Source organism: Manacus candei, unplaced genomic scaffold (genome assembly GCF_025592945.1).
Source record: "Manacus candei isolate 608988 ecotype Guabito, Panama unplaced genomic scaffold, ASM2559294v1 h1tg000093l, whole genome shotgun sequence".
NCBI lineage: Eukaryota > Metazoa > Chordata > Aves > Passeriformes > Pipridae > Manacus > Manacus candei.
In genome coordinates, this window is record NW_026138141.1 from 1675125 (window position 1) to 1698818 (window position 23694).

General features: G+C 38.3%; 1 protein-coding gene across 11 annotated transcripts in view; it reads left to right on the plus strand.

The window, feature by feature from the left end:
- MPDZ (multiple PDZ domain crumbs cell polarity complex component) overlaps positions 1-21862 on the plus strand; it is a 117943-nt gene extending 96081 nt beyond the window's left edge. For 10 of the 11 annotated variants that reach the window (XM_051768170.1, XM_051768171.1, XM_051768174.1 and 7 more), the window contains 18 exons: positions 3192-3283; positions 3568-3658; positions 4007-4087; positions 4678-4770; positions 4864-4938; positions 6251-6428; positions 7195-7340; positions 7698-7781; positions 8935-9128; positions 9387-9534; positions 12964-13050; positions 14437-14533; positions 15190-15233; positions 16288-16410; positions 17320-17424; positions 17542-17654; positions 18651-18774; positions 19560-21862. In XM_051768170.1, coding sequence (XP_051624130.1) covers positions 3192-3283; positions 3568-3658; positions 4007-4087; positions 4678-4770; positions 4864-4938; positions 6251-6428; positions 7195-7340; positions 7698-7781; positions 8935-9128; positions 9387-9534; positions 12964-13050; positions 14437-14533; positions 15190-15233; positions 16288-16410; positions 17320-17424; positions 17542-17654; positions 18651-18774; positions 19560-19706 — 2022 coding nt within the window. In that variant the 3' untranslated portion in view covers positions 19707-21862. The remainder of the gene's footprint in view (positions 1-3191; positions 3284-3567; positions 3659-4006; positions 4088-4677; positions 4771-4863; positions 4939-6250; positions 6429-7194; positions 7341-7697; positions 7782-8934; positions 9129-9386; positions 9535-12963; positions 13051-14436; positions 14534-15189; positions 15234-16287; positions 16411-17319; positions 17425-17541; positions 17655-18650; positions 18775-19559) is intronic. The other variant, XM_051768173.1, reaches the window with a different exon arrangement.
- The last annotated feature ends 1832 nt before the right edge of the window (positions 21863-23694 follow it).

Sequence of the window (23694 nt, forward strand, 5' to 3'; positions counted from 1 at the left end):
CTCCATAGGGGTCTGCTGTCCCCAGTATTCAGAGGGAATCTTTGTACATGTTTCCCATTTATTCCATAAGGTATTCCATGACTCCTGCCCCTATTCTACTAATTCACAGGGAGGAGCAGTGGTTTTCTTGGGTTTATTGCCGCCTGCGGCCAACCCTCCTAATCACTTCTTCATTTTAATCTACTGAATGTTCTCACTAACAAATACAGTTTCAGGCTGAACACAACAATACACAGCAATCCACAAAATGTGGCCCTTACACCACAAATGAATCTAACCACACATACACATCAAATCTAAAGTCTGTGTATATACCAACTACAGAATACACACTCTACAATAGCTCTAAATGGATCCTCAAAAAGACATAAAACAACAATAATTGCTCAGAAGTACTTCCCATATAGTAACTTAATCAACAAAAACTGGTTCAAAACAGGCAAAAACCCAAACAAAACATATAAAACACAGACATCGGCACCCTTGGCACCCCCCCCCCCCACACAGGGTTAATTGAACTCTAGTTTCACACCCCGTATAGGGACACGGCTTCACAGGCTATGCTCTCCACCTGAGAATCTCCCTTCTCACACAACTCATTCGAGGATGCAACTCTACAGGCTGTGCACTCCACCTGAAGATCTTCCCACCACTCATGCACAGACACAGCTTCATTGGCTAAGCATTCCACCAGTGAATTTCCCTATACAGTACTGCTTTATTCCACCATGTATCCTGCCGACTACGCCAATTTATGTATCTGTTAGGATACATGCCTGGAATAAGTAAATAAGTACAACAGACATTCAAACACTACAAAAAATCTTTTATTGCAGTGAGAATAAAAACTAGCAAAGAGAAGCAAAAGCTAAAAAAGAATATAAAATAACTACTTTACCGGTTGGCATTCATGCAATACTATGAACAGCTTTTATTACAGTATTAACTAGTAAAAAGGGAATTAAAGGGACACTAAAAAAGGATATTAAAACAATACTACGGACAGCTTTTAATACAGTATTAACTAGTAAAAAGGGAATTAAAGGGATACCAAAAAGAATATAAAAACATTTGTTTTCTCTGTTGTTTCCTATCAAGAAACTGCTTACCTACACAGACAGGCCAGGGCTACCAGGATCTGCAGCAGCTGGTTGGTACCCGTGCTTCGGGGGCGTCCCCACGGAGCAACACGGTCTCGATGGAAGGATGAGTATCGCTCAACTCAGCAGTCCTGACACCCCGTTTTTATCAGCTCTACATTACACCACGTAGGGCCAGTACGTAGTATAAGGGGATGCTTGAGTGGCAGCCAAACACTGCCTGTTCATTACCTAATAGCAGCAGTCTGTGCATGCCCTGCTGTAGGGCAAGGCGCAAACAACCCCTGCCCACGTAATCTTCCTCTCACCATCTTTCTCCCCCCTATGTACGACCTCTAGCATTGTGTTTCAAGGATATTTGTATCCATCTTGCAGTAGGGAGCTAAGCCAAGGAGGAACTCAGCTCTGATAATAGGGGACATCTAGTTGACTTACTGAAAGAATGCAATGGACCTTACAGTTAACTTGTGCCATAAAGTTACATTGTACAATACTCTGGTTGGTTTCACATCCTAATATAATTACTTTCTCAGGCCTCTATGCTCCATTGATCATCTAATTCTAAAGTACCCCCCTTACACTCTTCAGTCTGAAGAGCAGATCCTTGCTCAGCCATGCTGGTTTCTGACCTTCCTTGCTTGTTTTCTTACACATGGGGATGGACACTTGGGCTCTAAGTGTCCTCAAAGAGCTGCCACCTCTGGTCAGTTCCTCTGTCCTTAGGAACAGTTTCCCAGGGAATCTCATCCCCTAATTCTTTAAACAGCTGGTATTTCATTATTCTAAGTTTCAGGGTCAATCCTAACTCTGCTCTTTTTCTGGCCTTTTTTCATTGAGATCAGTAACTCAACCAGGGCATGGTTGCTACAGCCCAGGCTGCCTCCAGTCTTAATCTCTCTGATGAGCTCATCCACACTGGTGAGCGTGGGGTCCAGTAAAGCTTCTCCTCTGGTTGGTATGTCCAATACCTGAACCAGGAAGTTGTCCTCAGTGCACTCCAGGTGTCTCCTGTATTGCTTGCAGTTGGCTGCTTTCCCAGCAGACATGGGTGGTTGAAATCCCTATCAGGATGAGAGCTTGTGAGCACAGTTCTCCTTGTATCTGAAGCAAGAAGTCTTGTCTACAGGCTCCCCTGACCAAGGTAGCCTGTGGTGGACACCAATCACATGATGTCCCTCTTTGGTCCTGTCTTTGGTTTTTACCCGCAGGCTCTCGACCTGTTTGTGGCTGTTCCTCAGAGGCAGCTCTTCACAATCTATCCATTCCTTAACACAGAGCACAACACACCCACCCTTCCTTCCCAGCCTCTCTCTTCTCTGGAGCTTTTAGCCCTCAATTGCAGTTTTCCAGTTGGGTAACTCATCCCACCTGTTTCTCTGAGAGCAATTAGGTCATAGTTTTCTAATTGCACCATGGTTTCCAGTTCCTGTTGCTTGTTACCCATGCTGCCCGCATTGGTGTAAAAGCACTTGAGCTGGGCTATTGACCTCTTCACCTTTTGAGAGGAACCCTTCTTAATTCCTTTGAGATGACTTACAAGTATTTCCCTACTGCTTCTTAAAGTGTTGGTGTTTCCTCATTCCTCTCTGACACACAAAAGTACATTCCCTTCCCCCACCAAATCTAGTTTAAAACTCTGCTAAATGTTCCAGTGTTCAGACCTTTATGTGTAAAGTGCCTTCCTCAGGGATTCAAAGTGGCTGAGATTCAATAAATAATAGCAATCTCATTCCCGGATATAAGCAATTCAATATTTGTTATGGTTAGAATTTCCCATAGCCCTGCTTTATCACCACATCAGTCATGAAGTGATCAATGGCAAGTGAAAATAGATGATGTGCCATGTCAACCCAGTATAATTCAGAGAATGGCATTTTTAGCACTGTGACAATGTTAGTTTGAAATCAAACTGTAGTGAATATTTTTACTGTAAGAAGGGAGGGAAAGCAGGACACAACATACTCTCTTATTTTAATACAGTTGCTGCTTTAGCAAGCGATGTGGAATGAATGATTTTTTTTTAAGGTTTAAAAATTAGTTTAAATATAAGTAATTAAAATATTTTGATAAATAATTGCTACTTTTCTTTAGATAAATGGGCAAATACTTTATGGAAGGACTCATCAGAATGCTTCCTCAATAATCAAGTGCACACCATCTAAAGTAAAAGTGATCTTTATCAGGTAAGTTCTGGTAAAAGTTTGGCTAAAAAGGTTTATTTTTTAATGTGCTCAAGTTTTGCAGAGGGTTTTTTTGTTTGATTGTTTGTTTAATTTTGGTAAGGTATATGTGCTTTTGGTCACAATCTTAGTAGTTGTTAAATATGCCTTGGAGTTTTTTGTTTTGATACTTCTATTGTTAGAACCAGAAATAAGGTAAAATAAAGCACTAGACCTAAACTTGTCTTTAGAAATATTGTGGTATATTACTGCCTTCTTACTGCATTCTTTAACTGAATTTGTTACAGAAATAAAGATGCAGTAAATCAGATGGCTGTTTGCCCTGCAAAGTCAGTAGAGGCTTCACAAAGTACTTCAGGGACACTTCAACATCAAGAGGTAAAGTAAATATTTGTTTTTCTTATTTGACCAAGATACTAACATTGTTCTGGATAGAGGAGTGCTCTGTCTGCTTATAATATACCATAAAAGAGAAAGAAACCAAATAGAAAAACAAAGTTCTTCTTCTGTTCTGGGCTACTAAGTTTATTACATCTGTGCTCAATTTTGTTTCGTTTTATATTCTTCTATACTGTGAAGTAAGTCTGACTTCCCATTGATAGGGTTACAGCAGTTTAAATGAATCTAGAAAATTATCATACTCACTTTAAGCGTTTTTGAGCTACTTTATTTTGATGCAAAATGTTGGAAATAGTTGCTTACAGTTACATTTTCATTTTCTTTTAGACTGATGCAAGTGTTGCAAACTCTAGTGCTTTTTCTGACTTGAGTTCATGTAAAAACATTCAGTATGTGGAACTTCCTAAGGTATGTGATGAAAATTAAATTTATATCAGTCACGCTTGTATTCACTAGCCTCCATTTTTGTAATGGAGTCCCTCTTATGGGAAACAAAATGTGTCTCTTAGTTACTAGAAGTTAGAAAAGTGATTTCTAGAGGTCTTCTCTTCCTATTTGTGAATGGACCCCAAAGTTTTCCTCACATGATGACTGTCTTTGAGTCATGAGTTGCTTTAACTTCACATAAATTTGCCAATTGTTCTGTGCCTCTGGAAGAAGTCGTCTTTTGTTCTGTTTGAAAAACTTTTGGTGGTTCCTCAGGTAAAATCATTGCCTAAGTTATGCAAAATAACAACTGAATCGCAATTGACCTTGTAAGTTTCGAAGGAGTGGGTTTGAATTTAGAAGTGGTTCAGATTTATCTTGCTAGCCAGTGTACTGTTTGCAGGCTGGTGGAACCTATTTCAGAAATAGATTAGTTTAAAACAACAATATTGATGCGTTGTGAAAAACCTAACTTTTGTTATGTCAGCAGGCTTCACTAGTCTTTAGTGAATGTATTTTGACATTTTGATATACACAGTACTTAACCATTTGCATTTTTCTGTTTGCCCTAGGATCAAGGAGGCTTCGGAATTGCCATTAGTGAAGAAGACACGATTAATGGAGTAGTTATTAAGAGCTTAACAGATAATGGTGCAGCAGCAAAGGTGTGAGAATATTTAAATTTCAATTAGGGAATGAAAAATGTTTTTTTGAAGTAGCATCCAGAGCTCATATTTTTTATTCTATGTTTTTTCCAGGATGGACGAATCAAAGTTGGTGATCAGATTCTGGCAGTGGATGATGAGATTGTTGTGGGATATCCTGTAGAAAAGGTGCCTCTGAAGTGTCAGGAATGTTGCAGAAATCTCACTGCTTAATGTGGGAGTGATTGTATCTTAAACCAGCAAGGTTTTCATGACTGTACTCTGACTTAATTTTCAAAGCTGGCACTATCTGGATAAGGAAACTACTGCAGAATAAGCTAAAGTCTAAATTTAAAGCTCAGCTGTTATTTTACATTCATTCACTACATGAATCATCTATCTCTGTGCTACAAATCTGATATTATTTTCTCTGTGGTTTAGACCTGATGCCTGAGAGGCACTTAGTGCAATAAAAGCCGTGAACTATTGCTCAGTAATGACTCTGCATATCTACTCCACTTTAAAAGTATTAGAACTAGTAAATTTAATATGTGTAAATTTACATGGGTGAGTTGTGTCAGTGGTAAATCAGGTCATGAACTGTGCTTATCCAAGGGGACTGTTTGCAGTAACAGCCTCATTATAATCCAAGCCTGGTATTTCAACCCTTTGGAGAAACATATCTCTGTTCCTGAATAACAAGATTTATTTCTAACTTGTAGCTCTGCACACTCAATTTGAATTCTGTAATGAATCAAGGAGGGTTTTTTCTAGCACTTGCCTTGCTACCAAGAAAAGTGATTCTTTAGGCATGAGTAGATTACTTTCTGTTTGTTAAAGGGCAATTAGGAAAGCATCAGTCTTACTCTTTGATGCACTGCTATCTCTGAAGCAGTAAATAAGTAAGAGATAGTGAAGTTGTCTGTAGACAAATAGGTAGGCTTTGGAAGAAAAGAGAGATTGAGTAAGTAATTTCTGAAAATAGTTCTACTGAAATGTAAAGTCTCAGAAGGATTTGGTGTCTTTTCTGTGAGATGGCAGTTGATTTTGAAGGTTTTTCAGTATGTCTTTAAACTAGATTTTGTGTTACACCCTGGTTTCCTTCTCTCCCTGCCATAGTTCAGATAATACTTTCGGATATTCCTTCTAGAATGGCAGTAGCACATTTCTTTAAGATGTTTTGATATTGACTTCTGTGAGATCAGAATTGACCTCCATCCAGCATTAAAAGTTTTCTGTTTTTCTAATAATTGCTATAAATAGAGTCTTTTGTTCAGAGAGGACATTGAAAGTCTGCCTCATTCTCATCTGATATAGTTTGGCAAAGTTTCATGGAGAAAAGTTTCTCAGAAAAACCATCAATATTTGTCTTTGTTCCTTGCCAAGTAAACCTGCAGCATTGTAACTGGTAGCTCCAGTTTACAGAACAGTTGTTCTGCTTTATTTTTGATTTGCAACTGAACAATCCAGTTACACTCTTCATCAGCTTTTCTTTTTTCAGTTTATAAGTCTTCTGAAAACATCCAAAACTACAGTGAGGCTTACAATCAATTCAGCGGAGTTGGATAACCTGACTGCAGCACCAGTCCCTTCCAGCACTGCCCCAGTAGACAAGAGGAATATGCAGCCTCCAGCAACTATTCCTGCTTCCAGCTCACCAGAACCAGAAGCAGTCAAAAGTAATGTTTTTCTTGTGTGCTTATCTTCACTGAGGTTGTAGCCTTAAAATGAAGACCTGTCTTGTAAATTTCCTCCTTTTGTATGCACTCAGCTGTCTTGTGAGTTGCATTTTTTAATACTTTTGGATTACATGTTCCTCTAAGAGAAGCATTGTACCACCATCCTGAAGACCTACTTTATACTTTCCCACTAGCCTGTTGCAGAGGCAGGAGAATGGAGGGATGGATCTTCTCCTCCCTCTTAAATACTGGGCAGCAGGTGCCTCATGGCTGTCTGGAACTGAGAGGCATTCCCTAAAATGACAGAGAAAAGTCATGTCATTTTTCCCAGGAAAAGGGGATGGTTGAGACTGTCTTGCCATTTATAAGTAGCCGCATTTGATTCTTCTCCTTTAGAGTGGAGAGTCAGGATGTTACTGATGGATGAAGGTTGTTGGTTAAGCAACGCAATTCTAAGTTAATAACTTGAGTAATGCACACATCATATAGATACTTAAATTGTATCCTAAATAGAATATGTTTGTACAATATCTTCTTTGTCTGTCCAGACTATGACCCAGGTACTTGATGGCATGAAAACAGGACACTTGTAAATAAAACTACAGGACAGTACTTGTCTGAGGGGAAGGGCAAATTGGCAGCATCATTCTCTGTGGGTCAGCTCTTGGTGTGCAGCTGTCAATGAGCTCTGAAAAATGCTGTTTTAAAGTCACTTTTCTAATACCAAGCCCTCTTACTGTAACCAGGATGTTTAATTGTTTTTTAGACACAAGCAGATCTTCAACTCCAGCCATGTTAGCCTCTGACCCAGCTACTTGTCCCATCATTCCTGGATGTGAAACAACCATTGACATCTCCAAAGGGCGGACTGGTCTTGGTCTGAGCATTGTTGGAGGAGCAGACACTTTGCTGGTTGGTTGGAAAAATATGTGTGTCACTCAAGTGAAATAACAGTAATGAAATTAAAGTGTCTGATAGAAGAGATTTTTTTCGTCATTTTTTTCTATAGCATTTATAGAAAGACACAAAGAAACCAGTTTAGGGAAAAAAAAAAAGAAAAAAGCACTTCTAAAATTGAAAGTATAAATGAACTTCCTAAGTATTTTGATTCATAAATAAACTTCATAAACTTCTTAAATATTTGTTCATCATACATCTGACTTGTGCTTATCATTGATAAATTATAGTTGGAATTTTCAGTTGCTCTTGTTTCAAAATGGGATATTTTCTTGCAACATGCGATTTTTAATTTTTTTTTTTTGTCCACAGGGAGCAATCATTATCCATGAAGTATATGAAGAAGGAGCAGCATCTAAAGATGGGAGACTGTGGGCTGGGGATCAGATATTAGAGGTATGGCGGTTTCTTTGGTTGCTGTAGTGGATTGACCCTGGCTGGATGCCAAAGCTGCTCTCTCACTCTCCTCTGCAAATGGACAGGGGAGAGAAAATATAACAAAGGATTCATGAGTTAAGGACTGGGAGAGATCACTTACTAATCACCATCATGGGCAAAACAGACTCGAAGTGGGGATATTAATTAAATTTTTTACAAATAGAGTCAGAACAGGAGAATGAGAAGTAAAACAAACCTTAAAAACACCTTCCTCCCACACCTCCTTCCAGTTTCTACCTCCTCCTCCACAGTGGCACAGGGAAACGGGAATGGGGGTTGCAATCAGGTGTTGTTTCTGCCATTGCACAAGGAGAGGAGTCCTTCCTCTGCTCCCTGTGGGGTATCTCCTACAGGGGACAGTTCTTCATGAACTTCTCCAGCATAAGTCCCTCCCATGAACTGCTGCCATGTAGATCATTTTTCCATGGGGTGAGTGCAATGTTCTTCAGGCACAGGCTTCTCCTGTGTGGGTCCCCCACAAGTCCCCCCGGGAGAACCTCTAGCATGGGCCCCTCTCTTCATGGGTCCCTGCCAGGACCCTGCTCCAGCAGGCCTCCCACAGGGTCACAACCTCCTTCAGGCATCCACCTACTCTGGCGTGGGTCTCCTCCACTGGCTGCAGGTGGATCTCTACACTCCCATGGTCTTCCATGGGCTGCAGGGGCACAGCTGCTCCACCATGGTCTGCACCATGGGCTGCAGGGGAACCTCAGCCTGGAGCACCTCCCCCCCTCCCCTCTCCACTGACCTTGGTGTCTGCAGAGTTGTTCACATGTTCTCACTCTGCTCTTCTCTGGCTGCAATTTTCATCTGCACAAAACTTTTTTTCCTTCTTAAATATGTAATCACAGAGGTGTTACTGTCACTCATGATGGCTTGGCTTTGGCCAGTGGTGGGTCCATCCTGAAGACAACTGTTATTGGCTCTACAAGACATGGGGAAATCTTCTGGTAGCTTCTCACAGAAGCCACCCCTGCAGCCCCAGCTCTTCTACCAAAACCTGGCCATGCAAACCCAATACAGTCACTTTTGTTTTCATTGAACAGAAGGTCTGTTCTGCTTGTCTGCTGGAAGGTGCTACACAATTTACCATTGTATGCTTTCATTGCAGGTGAATGGAATTGACCTCAGGAATGCCACACATGACGAAGCCATAAATGTCCTCCGACAGACTCCCCAAAAGGTTCGTCTGACTGTGTACAGAGATGAGGCCCAGTACAAGGAGGAAGACATGTATGATGTGCTCAATATAGAGCTTCAGAAGAAGCCTGGCAAAGGCCTTGGGCTGAGTATTGTTGGGAAAAGGTGAGTAATGTAACTGGAGAGTCAATATCTGGAACTTGCTGGGCATGCTCATGTTTCTGTTATGATCTGGTGCTCAGATCCCACAGGCTTGAAGGCCAAACACATCATTTTTGTACCTAAGCTGATTGGTCTTCCCTAAAGGAACTAGTCCATCGGTACTCAGAAAAATGAGACAGTGTTTATTGTCTTCCCAATAGCAAACCATAAAAATGACCCTCAAACAATGCTGTAATGCAAAATCTGTGTATGTATTTGCAGGAATGATACAGGCGTGTTTGTGTCAGACATCGTCAAAGGAGGAATAGCAGATACAGATGGGAGATTGATGCAAGGAGACCAGATATTGACAGTGAATGGAGAAGATGTCCGAAATGCTAACCAGGAAGCTGTTGCAGCTTTGCTAAAGGTATTGCCGAAAGAGAAGGTGGATTAGAGTGAAAAACTGAAGTCCAGATTTTATGAAAGCTTTAATTTTATTCAGACTGAGTTCAGACTGTTACTGGAATGTCAATGAGGTGAACTGTGGATTCAGATTTAAGCTTCATGAAGTCTAGAACATTCAGATTTTGATACTTTGCCTGATGAAAATGGGAGTGGTGGTGGTACAGAATGCCATATGTTTATAGGGCAGAAGACCATTACATAGAAGAACCTAAAATTAACACTGTATTTTCTCTAGCAAACTTTGAATTAGTTAACTATCTCACGTTTTTGGAAGGATACTCAGAACTTACTTTAAATAACTGAGAATTCATTGGAGTAGTTGTGCCAAAAGTGATTACTTTCATAGTTCGTTTACAAGGGCCTGTAGGGATAAGACGAGGGGGAATGGTTTTAAACTGAGAGTAAATTTAGATTAGATATTAGAAAGAAATTTTTAGATTAGATATTAGGAAGAAATTCTTTGCTGTGAGCGTGGTCAGGCACTTGAATAGGTTGCCCAGAGAAGCTGTGAATGCCCCATCCCTGGAAGTTTTCAAGACTAGGTTGGATGGGGCTCTGAGCAACCTGGTGTAGTGGAAGATGTTCCTGCCCAAGGCAGGATGGGTAGGAACTGGATAGTCTTTATGGTTCATTCCCACCCAAACAATTCTGGGATTCTACAGTTCTATGATTCTGTGATATCTGATAATGTTAATCTTTTTTAACTCGGTTTGTCTAGTGTCTCCTTACATCCATTAAATACTACAATGTATTTCTCAGTGACCAAGGCATTTAGTATAAGAAATTGCTTTCTCAGAGTTTACTAAGTAAACTCGTATCTGCAGCTGTTGGAATCAGAATTTCTATTCTCAATAGATTATGTGCTTCTGATATCCTTCCCCTATTTCCAAATCAGAATGAAGTCAGACATACAGCATTTCCTGTGATCTGGCAGGAAGTCCAGCTGGTCAGCCAGCTCATCTGTTTTTCAGTCCAGAGTTTTGAGACGTATGCAGCATGGTAAGGATTCCATTGAGTCAGCATTTTCCAATGGAAAACTGTTCCACTGGATAAAATTTAACAGACAGTGATTGTAGCTGTCTCTTGGATACATAGGCACACAGTCATGGTTCTTAACACTCTCATTCAGAGGTATATTTTTCCAGATCTTGAACAGTTCCTTGAGCTTTTGTTTTTATTGGGGTAGAGAGGTCCTGAGGGCGAGCAGTGCACAGTAAGGGGGATGTAGGAGCACTTCTGTATTTTCAGCATGTGCTCAATAGTGAGAATGCCAGAACTAAGTCTGTGTTGCGGCAATGAAGTTGTTAGTGTATTATTCTCTGGTATACTTTTTTTATTTTATTTAAGAACACAGTGTTTCTTCTTCATACACTGTACTTTTACCTCTCCTCTAAATAAAAATACCATTTCTTGTGGAAAGTTTCTTTCATTTTGGCAGGCATTTGGAGTATCTAATTGAAGATGCTTAGTTCCCACTTACCATTCATATATTCATGTTTTAAATACTTCATCGTGCTCAGTAGTACTTGTAATTAATTGTCTTAACCCTGAGAAATGAAGCTTTTAAAAATACCTTAGACAGATTATTGTTAACAATGGCTTTGTTCACACAGTATAAATGAAATGAAGCGCAGTCACCATTTCCAATTCAGGTATCCATTCTCTTTTCATTTATGAGAATGAGACTTAGGAGTGAATTCTCTTGAACTGCCTAAAATGTATTTTGCTAGAAAATTATTTATAATCTTTGGGAAATTCCAGTGTATTTTTAGTAGTATGGGGCCAATAGACTGTGTCTTAAGTCTGAGAATTTTGCCAGTTCTTGAAGTGTTTATTTGAAGTACATGTTGAAAATACAACATGTGAAAAGACTATCAGTTTTTCCACTTACTTGACTTATGGATTTATCGAATGGGAGATTTCAGGAAGACAGTAATAAGGGAAGGTGTAATAAAACTAAATGAAAATTGATTTATTCACAGTTCAGTTGGAAAGTATGACTTCCAACTTTCACACGTTGTAATTTTAAAATCTGATTTGTGGGTTTGCATTTTATGTGAGGATGTGGTAATTTTAGGTACACAGATTACTTCGCCATTTTTCCATTTTGAATAAGAGTTGTCCGTATGGTTTAACAGGAGCAGAAAAGAATGGTTTTCCCCAAACTTTGATCAAGTCTTTTCCAGGACATAGAGAAGTCAACATTAAAAAGGAATAACTTAAAATAAAAAGCAATTTAGTAATAAATCTTTTTTAGTGTCAACTCTAAGAGTATAACAACAGCAAATGAGGGACGAAAACCATGTTTGAATGGATATGTCCAGTTGCTTTTGACATATTGGTGTATTACTGTGAATTTTTCTGACAATTACATGATCCTCTCTTAAGGTAATAAAGATAAAACATGATAAATAAAGTCAAACTTATATTAGGTTCTTGGTATACAGAAGTTCACACTAACAACTTCATGGTGAAAGAAAAAAGCAGAATAGCAACAAAACTTTGAAATTTCTGTATTTGAATACATTGCAGATAGATGTCTTCTTTTGACACTACTTATATTATTTTGGAGATTCAATTTTCTAAATCTTGTTTGTGATAATAATTTATCTGTCTCTTCAAAAAAATGTCTTGGTTTCTAAATATTTGATAGAATTTTCTTCTAAGAAATGCTTTTTATATAGATATGTGGATACTTGACAGTATAATTAAAAGCTTAAAGAGTAGCGAAAGGACTTTACCATGTGCAATCAGTCCATATCACCCAGCTTCTTGCTGGGAGTCAGATGCAGAAAGTTCACTTAAACTACAGATAGATGTTTAGAAAATTTCCTACCCAAAATTTCTTTAGTTGTGTTGATGTCTATCCAAAGTAACAGATAATTTCAAAACTGTGAGAGAGACGAGTAACTTCCAGTTTAAATACCATGTTCTCAGTCATATAAAGAGAAATAATGATTAAGACTTTGAGGTATTACACTGGTTTTAGTGTTTATTGTGAAAATGGTCAGTTTCATTATTCATTATTCCTTGAAAAGTACCAACTTGAAAATAGATGTTGACATTCCAAGAAGACAGAACTACTCCTTATTAAGGTACTCTGTGAAGTAGCAGAGTTAGTCTTCTTGTGTAATTTTCATGTCTGCATTGTAATACAGGTTAATCAAAAAAAATACCCTGCTCAGTATTGAATATCATGGTGTACTTAGTCTGTGTGTCTCTGGTCCTGCCATGAACTCTCCAAAGGACTCATTTCAGGGTTGCTAGTCCATCACTCTCCCCTCTGTCTGTATTTTTTTCTTATTCCACTGGGAGATAAGTGACTTAAATATTGTCGTAGGCTTTAATTTTGTAGACAGAAGAGGTGTGTTATAAGTGACTGGTTCTTTAGTGTTCCTTAGGTACAGTAAGACTAGAGGTCGGAAGAATAAAAGCTGGACCCTTCCACTCTGAGAGGAGAACATCCCAGAGCAGCCAGGTATATAACTGTATATAACTGGTTAGTTTGGAAGGAATAATGGTTAAATAATGAAAGCAAATGAAAAGAAGTGGGTTTATGATGACAATGGTTTTCCACGTGCCTGATCCAAGATGAGCCCTTCCCAAATCTTCGTTCGCGAAGCCTAGCCGTGTGATCCAAGATGGAAAAATTCTGCAGCTTTTCGGAACATATTTTTATACATTCACTTTAACATATTGTATCTGATATAGACAGGATCCAGCTAAAAATGTAGCCCAGAAATGGCTTTGCTCCAGGCTTCAGCCTGAACAGCATACAGAACTCCAATTCTTACCAATACCAGAAGAAGTTAGTCAACCTCTTTGTTACTTTCAGAGTGCTTGGCATGCAATGGAATACTGTTCAGTAAACTTAGTGAATTTCTCCATTCTTTGCATGTTTTTACTATTATCTTGGTCACCAGAAGCAGGAAGCCTGCACCCTTTCCATCAGGCTTCTCTTTTTTATTTGATTGTTGACTAATGTTATAGTGTTACAAACTCATATCAATTTCTGTATTTGAAAGCATTTTTCATGTGGTAGCAGCTCATATTGTTATTCTCTTCAGTAGGAGCTACATTTCTGAGAGCTCACAAGTTACCTTAGAACTTTTTCTGGTTGTAAACTGAGTCTGCAGATCTCAAGTACTGAAGATAAATAGTTTTAAAACAAATCATAATTAAACAGTTTCAAGTGAGCAGGGTTAGACAGGATAAGACTGAAATGTTAGGCTCTCTTCAAAATGGGTATTGTCAAACAAGATGAAAACATGCAGACTCTGTCTGGTCTTATTCTAAGATGAAACTCACAATGCTGAATGTTTTGAAGAGTGTGTAACAATCAGTGAACTAACTAGTCTGACCAGGTACCATGTTGTTCCTTTACTTACCCTGCTGGTATAGTGAATATCTTTCTGGAAATTGTGCGAGTGAAGCTGAGTGGAGAGTGTAGTCTTAATTTTAGCTGATGCAGTAGGTGAATATTCACAAGTACACAGGAGAATGTATAAAGATCTGTCTTTTGTGTTCTGTCCCTACTGTGATAATTATGGCTAACTTGCATTAGAAGATCTCTGTGAGATGATAGAAGGTGCAAATATAATGGCCTAGTCATGCCCTTGGAAGCAGCACTTCAAAGCTTTGCATGGGGTTATAAACATGAAATCTCTAAATTGGTCTAAGGATGTTTCAAAGAGCCCTCTAGAGTGACCAAGAAATATGTGGATTTTCTCTATATCAGCTTTAACTGGGCACAGAAAAAATAAAATACAGCAGAAAATACACTGAATACAGCTAGTTAAAGTTTTACATTTATTAATTGTATGACTGAAGCGGCTCTCTAATCCCAGTCTTACACTGTGTTTAGGTCAGTGAAGGAAGTGGCAGTCTCTCATCATTCAGTTTCCCCATTTCTGGGTCCAGTGCACCTGAGGTCTTTGAAAGTGGTCTCAAGAAGAATACCAGTAAGTCTGGGGGGGGGGTTGGTGCTTTCAGTATTTTATATATGTGAACTGGTAACTGAGATCTTTTACTGTCTCTAGAATATTGTAAATTATGTGATGTAGGCCTTTAAGTGATTCCTTAGTAATTGAAATGGCAGGGGCAGTTACTGCTCAGTACATCACACATACATATTGTAATACCTTTTTATAAAAGAAACTAGCAAATTCTTGTATCAGCTGAGAATCTAAGTTGAGCCATAATTTTCTATTTAATCTAAATACATCATCAGTCAAGCTGTCTCATTCATAAAAATCCAGATACTGTATAGTTATATGAAAATACATGCGGAATAGCTGTCTTATGCTTAAATGTAGAACAAACTTACTTCTGACCAAAGTATTGCTAGCAAATATTAGTTTTTCCTATTCTATTTGAGCATGCTGAGCAGTTTTATTCCAAATGTTATTTAAATGGAGAAAATGATTCTCTCGCCTACTCTAGGAGTATTTCAATCCAATTAATGTAATGACAACCACTTTCAAATTGGCTTAAAATATATGTAACAAATCAGCAGAAAGTTAGAAACATCATAATGGTTTGGATAACTTTATTAGGAAAGTTTTGGAGGAATGCTAGTTTTAACTTTTTTTAAAATTTATTTTAATTCATTTGACAGCAGCTTCTGAAATACAGGGACTAAGAACAGTTGAAATAAAAAAGGTAAGTTATAGCATGAAGTGGTATATATCAGGAACAGATGTTGTAAATGTTGTCAGTAGGTTTCTTTACAGAAAGGAAGTCTAGACCTATTCATTGTTTTGAGAGAGGAATTGATATGGTAATAGAAATTAATTTGTCTATCTTTTCACGTCAGGACTGTATGATCTCCACTACCTATATTTTTATGTAAAATCAGTGTGAATTACTCTGTCACGTTTTGTCAGCTGTGTTGAAAGCAAAAGAAGGAAGATTTACTAAGAGATAATGGGACCTAATTTTGTTACCAGACTGAGTTAAATCCAAACTCTGTTTTGGTGAAGTCAGGGAAAGTTGGAGGGCTGCTTTTTTGTGTTTAATATTTTTCTGCACACATATTTTTAGTGAAACATACAGCTGTGAGGTTTTCAACTGTGAAATTCAGTCACCTTCATTATGCATGTGAACTTAGTCACAGGCGGCTTCTTATGGTCCAAAATATTTATATTTATTTGACTTTGCCTGGCATGTGGTTTACTTGATTACATAGATTGTTTTTAGCCATTTTCTTTTCCAGTAGAATCTGTAAATACCAGTTTTACAATATCAGGTTTTGCAGTGAGGTATTCAGGTGTGGTGCAGTAGTAAACAGCTGGTTTTGCTCTTCAACACTGGTGCACTAGGGGGAGCATAAAGCTTAATTCTAGTGTTTGGGAGGTTCATGATAGGAAGTTGATATAGACAATACTAAAGACAGCAATCCCATCTCTTTGGTTTTTCTTGCTCAGACTTCCTATGCTGAATTAAGGGACTGATGCTGAATTCTGTGCTTAGTTAATAAAATATACAACTAAATTGGCAAATTTTCACCTACCACTGAGAAATAGAAACATCTCTTGTGGTCTCCGTGCTTTCTTGAAGTGATGCAAAGTGTATTATCTTAAAAAACGACTTGAGACACAAGAATTCTGATTTTCATGAGACGAGGTGCTTAGTGATTTTTTGAGGCAAGCATAAAGTTCTCTGTATGTGTTTTTCTTTCCAGAAAAATCTTATTTTTTTTTCATTACTGTAACAGAGCCCTGCAGATTCACTAGGAGTGAGCATTGCTGGAGGTGTAGGAAGTCCTCTTGGAGATGTTCCTATATTTATTGCCATGATGCACCCAAACGGAGTTGCAGCTCAGACTCAGAAACTAAGAGTAAGTTAATTTTTAAGAAGGCTGTAAAGATTGCATGGGTAATGCACAGTAATTACTCTAGACAGGCAATAAATTAGCAGTTGGGTGATACAGTCATAAGTGCTTCTGGCTGCGTCAAGAGTTCTTGCTGTTTGAATTGATGAAACAGCAACTCAGATTGGTAGCATGGGAAAATGTAATTGCTGAAATGTACTTCCTTAAGAAAGGAAGTCCTAAAGCAATCTTGGATCTTAGAATTAGTCAGCTTCTGAAAATTAAAAGCATAGAGAGTGGTTCAGAAGGATGCATTCTGTAAGCGAGTGCCATTGCTGTGTGGTGGTTGTTCCTGCAACTGTGGGTATGCAGTATGTTTTATCTCTTATGTTACAGAGATAGTGCTTTTTTGGGTTCTGAGTTGAAGTGGGAGGTCCTATCTGATACTGTATTTGAATGTGTTCTGTATCCAAGCTGTATCAGACATAGTTGAATTTGACTCAGGTCTCCTGGAAAGTGGACAGTGTTATTTCAAGCTGAATTCAAACACAGAATCTCTGATGATAATTTGCTACTTGAGTCTATCTTCAGGTGACGTGCAAAATGCATCTCTGTTTTTTTACATGCTGTGCATGTCTAGAATGTTAGGATCAATTCTGTAAACCATCATTACTTTTTTACACTGAATACGCTAAACTGTTGAAATTTGCTCATTCTGATGTTGACTTTCCCACTTTTGTAGTGGGTTATTATGCAGTTAAAAGGGTTTTTTTGCCTACAAGAGGACTGTGAACGTACAATTTCTAATTTCTTTCTTCCTGCTGTATATTACTGATAAAATCTGGCTAAATGCAAATAGACAGATCTTCTGTTGTTGAAAGAAGTGGCAAATAAATCTGTTTGTCTAAGTTAGATTTTCTGCCTTTTCTTCTGTAGGTTGGGGACAGGATTGTTAGCATCTGTGGAACATCTACTGAGGGCATGACTCATTCCCAAGCTGTTAATATCTTAAAAAATGCTTCAGGCACTATTGAGTTGCAGGTAAAAAATCTTCAGTGACATTTTGAATACTTCCTGAATACTGTTTTACCAGCTACTACAATGAATTATTTTAGTGTCAGCATTCTTATTTTACTGGTTTATGAACTCTGTTCCTAGGTTGTAGCTGGAGGAGAAGTGAGTGTCATAACTGGTCAGCAGCAGGATCCACCTACATCCAGTCTTTCATTTGCGGGACTAACTTCGACTGGCATTTTTCAGGATGATTTAGGGTCAGTAACTATATAATATACAACTTCTGTAGCCAGTTGTTTTAGATGGAACTCAATCTAAAAATCATACAAATTCTAGCAAATAATAGATGAATTGTTTGGCACAATCATGATTAACACACTGGTATTATGTGGCACCTGTAGGCCAGTGGTTCTCTTCTGCATTTTTCATTGTATGATTTGCTATGCTGCAATTTGTTTTTGAACTTCTGTAGAGTTATGGTGCGATTTGATTTCTTCTACATTCTCCATTGTTTCACTGAGATTTGGTAGTTGGGATTAATTGATACACCAAAAAAAGTCCCTTTCCACTGTAGTACTTGTGTTTCCGTAATGTGCTTTCTAGTGCTTGGATATCATGAGTATCGGATGTTTTTGATATACCTTGCTTCTAATACACTTGCAAGGTACATTACGTAAACAATTTTGCCTTAATCTCTGTCACAGATCTGAGGCACTTTTCTTTTAGGAACAGGCAAAGAGAGAACAGGGTTCTGTAGCCACACGTATCTACTTTGAAAGGTAGAATTTCAAAATTTCAAAATTTCATACAATCGAAGTATATGTGGGGGAATATACCTACAGATGATATGTATAAACATGTACATGCAAATACGCATTTATCTGTTAGAGGAAGAGAGAAGCAATCAAACATTATAGCATAAACTGATGGTGCTAATTTTAGGCATTACAGGATTTTTGAAGTAGATGTTATGGAAACTTGAGGTACTGGCATTGCACCTGTACTTCATTGGTAAGCACATAGCAGCCATAACTATGTCCTGAGCTGTGTGTTTGAAGTAGCTACTTTTACGTAATAATATAGGCATTTGACATTTACAGTGTTTAACACAAACTTAAATAACCAGTTCATTACAATAAAAGTATTTATAGTTAGAGTAGAAAGGGAAATGTATTGATTAGCATAAAAGAAATATTATACATGTTAAATCCAAAGTTCAGACAACATCACAATACTCTTTTCCCTTTTCTTAGACCTCCTCAGTACAAGACTATTACTCTGGACAGAGGACCAGACGGCCTTGGCTTTAGTATTGTGGGTGGCTACGGCAGTCCCCATGGAGACTTACCCATTTATGTGAAGACGGTGTTTGCAAAGGTAGGTGTAGGTTTGTTCAGTCAGTCCATTTATTAGTTCACTCAGACCAAATCATGGCCTTAGTTGGCAGCCAAAAGATTGTTACAGGTTTTCCTTTTTAGTGTAAGTGCTGGTCAAAATGTGCCTCCAGTAATTGAAAGCTGTAGTCTTCAAAAGATTCAGAATTTCTAAATACGTGTGATCCAGCATATGGCATTCTTTTCCACGTCTCAAAATGGGATTGTGCACATACTTAGAAAAACATTTCCCTTGCCTTATATTTAGAGTGTGTTTTCTTCAGGTAGTAGAGGGAACTATATTATTGAACTTAGATTGGACCTTTGGAGTAGTTCAAATACTAACCTGAGTTTAATAGTTTGGACTGCTGTAAGAAACAGCCCTGAGTCAGAGAAAACTGGAATGAAGAATCCTAAATTTTTATGGTAAATCAGAGTGTAGAGCTGGGTGTTAGTGACTGAATTTCTTAAACAAGTTGCTGAAAACTTCCTCAGGTCTTGAAAATGCTAGTTCTATGATAGCAGGGTTTAAATGTTTTACTAGCTGGACAAACAGAGTTAAGGGAACAAAAAATCCTGGAGGTCTGATTTGTAGATGTTGTGAAACTTAGGGCAGGGCAGACGACTGCACTGTAGTACAGTTGTACTACAATTGACTGTATTGGAATCATTGAAAATCAAAAAGGTTTCAAGGGGTTTGTGCACTGTACCAATCTTAAACCATAAGGACTGTGTGTCAGGAAGGAAAAGAAATGCATGAGTCTGCAGTTATGTGTTGTATCGTTTCAGGGTGCAGCAGCAGAAGATGGACGCCTGAAGAGGGGTGATCAGATCATTGCTGTGAATGGGCAGAGCTTAGAAGGGGTGACTCATGAGGAAGCAGTTGCTATTCTGAAAAGGACAAAAGGATCGGTCACTTTGACTGTATTGTCATGAACTGGCTGCTTGAAGGGTTAGGGTCAATAAGACTGTATTATTTACTTTCCACATAGTAAAGAGAATGGAAATGTTTGTATAGTCTTCTTGCTCTTCCAGATTCACAGGACTGGGTTACAGCACTGAAGAAAAGTAACATTTAGCCATATTTCTGTATACAATAGAAGTACTTCTCTTACTGCCAAGCCACTGGGATGAAGTTATGTCAGCTATGGAAAGAGATGGATATTTTTCCTATTAGTAAGTCAGCAGGGAAAAAAAGAAAAAAGAATGTTTGCATTAATAACCACACAACAAAACTGAAATGTTTTGCTAACAGACTTTGGATATTTGAATGCTGTTGGAAAAATTACAAATTCATGAAGTCAACAAGGGGTTTGCATGGGTAGCAGTAATCAGAAAACAGGAATAAGGTTACTGAAGAAAAAAAGTACTAATAAAATAGAGACTTGGGGGATAGAGGGAAGAGTATGTAATCTGGAGGCTGATTATTAATGGACTTAGATGGTTATTTGTAACTAGATGATCTTTAAGGTCCCTTCCAACCCAAAGCATTCTATGATCAAGTAGAAGGGGATGGGTGGGTACTTAGATGGGTTAGTTTGCTTGTCTGTTTATATGTTTAATTTTCCTAAGTCATGGTGTATCCCCAAAAAAGAGAAAACTGTGTTTCATTTTGACTTAGATTTGAGGGGTTTTTGTTTTGTTTTGATGTTTGTATGTTTGTTTGTTTTATTGCTTTGTTTGTTTCTCATTTGTTAGTTTGGGTTTGGGGGTTTTGTTTATGTGGGTTTTTGGCAGGGAGTTGAGGCTTGTATGTTTGTTTCTAAAGGAGAGGACTTGTGCTCAGGGCCAAAAAATTCAGTGCTAGTGGAAACTGTTCCTGGTGAATGAGAATGCCCAGCAACTGCAGTATTAGAAGAACTAGACTTTTATAATAGTAGTATTTTCTAGTGTATAGATGTGAAAACTACCTTCCCAGTATGAAATGTCTGTAAGCAAAGGTTGTTCTCTTCCAATGTGCAAGACTAACTACAGGCTCAATGCAGACATTTCTTCAAGCTGCATGAATCAGAGCTGTGAACAAACTGCTCAGAGCAGGTTTACTTGCCTGCCGACAGATGTCTGGATATCTTTTAGGCCAGTGTGGAAAAAGTTGATGTTATGGTGTTGCTGCTGTTACCAACAGCAGCAAAAGTAGAGTCCTCCTTGAACTGAGGAGACATAAAACCAGGACTAATGTGTTGAGGATGGGTAAAGACCTGAAAATTCCTCCCAGTGGAGGTGAAGAGTAAGACAGCAGTGAACGTTTGCATCAGTAATAAGCAGAAGAGATTTGAGAGCCACAACTATTTTTTTGGGGATATTGATTTTAGAGGCACAAATACAAGATGTGTCTAGTAAGTACAATGCAACCATGGAGCTGTTCTTTGTTCAGCAGTGTGGTCAGTAAATGTATCACTTTTTCCTCACTAAAACTTTACGTAAAAGTCGCACTCAATGAAGCTCTTAGTTGATTGTAACCTGCCTACCTTTGCCTGCCTTGCTTCTAGGAATCTGGCAGATAAAGCACGCTTTCCCCGTGATTTATTTTCCTGCAGAAAAATTTCACTGTCTTTTGAGGGAGAAAGATACCTAGCTAACTAGCATGCTAATTAGCAGAAAGATCCCTTGTGTTGATTAGCCAAAAAAATGTAGCAAGAAGGCCACCATGTCAGTTGTCATTTAAGAGAAATCCAAACTGAAAATGCAGGCAATGCTCAGGCCATTATTATGGCAGAACACAAAAGACTAGCATTTGTTTTAGTGGGGTCACAAAAGCAGTATTAGAAGTGTCTGTCAAATAGTATTAACAAATTGATAGCTAAGTGTAAGCGAATTAACAAAAAATCCACCCCTTTGTCTTTTTAACTGCTCTAGAAGTTACACTGTGGTAGGCTAAGATGGAAGAAATCACATGGTACCATTACTGGATGCTGCTGTTATTGAATTGCTCTTTTATACTTATTTCTTGCATAGTGTGAGAATTGCCTACATTAGAATATGTAAAGTCACTTTACATAGTATCTATATTTGTAACAGAAGTAGTTTACAGCTATTTTGTTACTGCTTTTGTGTCACAATGTGGGATTTAAATAAATAAATTCCAAACTGTCATGATAAAGAAGTAAAGTTGCAGGTGTGTTCCTGATTGCTTTACAATGGCATGCTTGCGTTGTTCATTCTGTTGCAAAAGATGAATTCAAAATAATTTCATAGTTATAAAAAGGCATTACTCTTATGTGAACCTTAATTTATTTTTTTTTAAGATTTTATCTTCACTTGCAAACTCATTGCAAATCCATGAAACTATGAAGCTGTCTTGCTTTTTTGTGCCAGAGATCATTATTCATTTTTCAGTCTGTTTAAAAAGCATTCCTTCAGGCATGGGACTTACCATGAGGGATCAACAGTGAGCCATGGAGCCTGTGACTCAGAGAACAGGGTCTCCCAAAAGCCTTATGCCCATTTTCTGGTCAGATATTCATCCTTTTCTTTTAACTTTGCTTACCTCTCAGCTATTCAATGTGGAGGAGTAGAGTGGTGTTAATGAAAAGGGTAGGCAAAAGCTCACTTGCTGTTCCTGAAGACTTGCTCCCTGACAGGTGTGGTGGTTAGGAACCCACCTCTGGGTGTAGCAGAGTCACTCCTTGGTGGGATTGATGCATACTCAGCAGTTTTAAGTCCTGCATATGGGTGTGTACGACAAATCTGACAATCTTCACTTGCAGTCCTGGAAATCAAGGTGGTTGGTTGACTGGGGGATTTTTTAAAAAATCTAGCCTTGAACATCTTGGCTTTAATTTAAAGATTATGCAGAGGAGCTGCTTTAGTTCTACCTTTTTCTCCAGTTCTATCAGATACTTCTGTTTTTAAGCATCTACAGAAGGAGAAGTAATCCACTCAAATTTGTTGTTAATGTAGGCTCAGAGTTTGTTCTAACCAAATATGCATGTTGATTACTTCACAAAAATGTTTGTGGACAGGGTCTCTTGGCAAAGCTTTTACAGCCTCTTTCACAACAGTAAATGACAGCAGTGATTGCCTTCGTGTTAAATTGTGTGTCTAAAAACACTTTTGCAATAAGGATAAATCTGGGCAAGAGAGTGAATTGCTGGAGACAAGGTGGAAGTCTCCTGGTCTGAACTGATTTTCCTATTATGACTAAGTATGCTCTCTTTTCAATCTAAGCCTTATCTCCCTAGGAATAAATTGGCTTTTGTTTGTTTCGAATGGCAGCTCACCATCAGGATTCTGTGTATGTAGTCTCCCTCTGGAAAAAAAAGCCTTTCTATTGTGGTTACTAGAGCTGGAAGAAAAAAATATAACTGGACTTTTGTTTTAAGTGCAGATTTATGGAATATTAACATTTAATACAAGTAAGTCATTAACAGTTTACCGTTTGCTGTCATATATTGTTCTCTTCTTTCCACTTTAGAAGTCAGAGTCTCTTCAAAGCTCTTTAATTTGCCAGCAGCCAAACCATTCTGGTCAGCACTTCTCCCATTTCTTTTAATTGGTATGTGTGTCTTGGGCTGGTGGGGGGGAGTTATTATGTGTGAGGGGGGGAGTGTGTCAAGGTCTGTGTGTGTCTGTGCTCATGTGTGGATTTGGGAATAGTACTGTGTAAGTGCTAACCCTTGGACTGCTGATATTTCCTTCCAGGAAAATTGATTCCCAATGCACCTTCTTCTAATGGGAGTATACATCTTTTCTATTAGCCTGGTATGTTTGGAGCACATTTCAGTTTGTGCTTCCAGGACAATCAAATCCTATTTGAAGTTAAAAAATGTTTGAGTCTGGGATACTGATGCTGTGTTTGTGGGGCTAGGATCACATCATGAAGTGTGAATACACTCCAGACTTCTTCACTGCTAGAAGTTCTTTGTTTAGGCCCATGTGAAAGAACATTTATAGGATTGTTCCTTCTATATATAGGAACCATATT